The sequence below is a fragment of the Buceros rhinoceros genome, unplaced genomic scaffold (genome assembly GCF_000710305.1).
Source record: "Buceros rhinoceros silvestris isolate BGI_N320 unplaced genomic scaffold, ASM71030v1 scaffold30469, whole genome shotgun sequence".
Taxonomy (NCBI): Eukaryota; Metazoa; Chordata; class Aves; order Bucerotiformes; family Bucerotidae; genus Buceros; species Buceros rhinoceros.
This window is the reverse complement of record NW_010433739.1, coordinates 1515-2909: the sequence shown is the minus strand read 5'-3', so window position 1 is coordinate 2909 and position 1395 is coordinate 1515. Positions and strand designations below refer to the sequence as shown.

The window sequence follows — 1395 nt, the reverse complement described above, 5'->3', positions numbered from 1 at the left end:
CCACCTCCCCCTCCACCTCCATGCCCACCGGCTCTCCCTGCCGCTGGGCCGGCGCATAGACCTCGACTGCCAGCCACCCCCCTTCTTCCAGAAGACTCTGAAGAAGCTGGAGCTGGACATTGCCAACGAGTAACGAGACAGGACGAGGTACGGCCCATCTCCGTATCCCCAGCACGTGGTCATGCCTGCGTCCGCCTTGGAGCCAGTGCTGTGGTGGTGGAGTTTGTACGGTCTCTGGTGCCGCTGGCTTCACCACAGGTACCTGCGTAGGCTTCCAGCCCTGCCTGGGCACGGAAACGCTGCTGGGAGTGTCTGGTCTGGACAAAGGGACTGGGGACAAACTGGGCTCGGCCCAATTCTTGTTTTGGACTCGTCTTGGAGCAATAAAAGATCCGTTTCATGCTGAGGCGACGGGTTGTGTCTCTCTGCGCTCAGGGCAGGCAGTTCTCGGTCCCTGGGTCCCTCCTCTCCTACAATTTGGAGCCTTCAAAACCTGGGATGTTCCTGCTGCACTCGGGGATTTCCTAAGCTTGGTCCAGCAGCCCCGGCGCTCTGTGCCACCACAGTTCTCGGTCCCTGGGTCCCTCCTCTCCTACAATTTGGAGCCTTCAAAACCTGGGATGTTCCTGCTGCACTCGGGGATTTCCTCAGCTTGGTCCAGCAGCCCCGGAGCTCTGTGCCACCAGAGGCGTCGGTGGGGCGGAGTTGGGGGCAGCCACTGTGGTGTTGGCAGGACCTTGCTGCCCCTTCCTGCTTTCCCATCACTTCTTTCCAGACCTGTTACTGGGATCCAGTGGCCTCGGAGCCAGGTTCCTTCCCTCACACCCTCAGAGAAGGTTTTTCTACCTCAAAATCGCAGCCACCAGCGCTTGGCCCATCCCCAAAACCTCAGGGCCGGGCAGTGGGACTTTCTCCAGCCCCTCAGGCGCTGAAAAAAGGTTCTTTGTCCCCCCACGGGGCCACCATGGACCTGGTGCCTCTCAGCGGCATCCCCCGGAGACGGGGAGCCCAACACACCGTCAGAAATAACAGTCGGTTTATGAGAGAGGGCCCTAAAACCACGCAGAGCCAGGGAGCGGCCGTGGTGGGCAGGGCCGCTGCTGCCTTTTTTCTATTTCTGGGCATCCCCCCTGTAATTACCGGCAGCTTTAACGTGCCCTCCAAGCTCTTATTTACAGCCTCCTCCTTCGGAGCTGCTGCCTTCAGCCCTACAAAGTCACTCCTCCAGCCGGTCACCGCGACCAGAGCAGCCGTCGCCGTCTCTTCCTCGCTGTAGCCATGTCCCTCTCGCACATGGCCGCCGAGTACATGCTCTCTGACGCTCTCCTCCCAGATCCCGGCGGTTCCCGAGCCCAGCGCCGGCGCTTGGAGCTGGCCAGTGTTTGCCTCCTCCAG

At 61.0% G+C, this 1395-nt stretch overlaps 1 protein-coding gene across 1 annotated transcript in view; it reads left to right on the top strand.

Annotated features, from left to right (window-relative positions):
- The window catches only part of RPUSD4 (RNA pseudouridylate synthase domain containing 4), a gene marked incomplete at its 5' end in the record, with an annotated part of 2384 nt that extends 2251 nt beyond the window's left edge, over positions 1 to 133 (top strand). The window contains one exon of the mRNA XM_010144222.1: positions 1 to 133. Within this exon, the coding sequence (XP_010142524.1) occupies positions 1 to 133 (133 nt within the window).
- Positions 134 to 1395: the final 1262 nt, after the last annotated feature.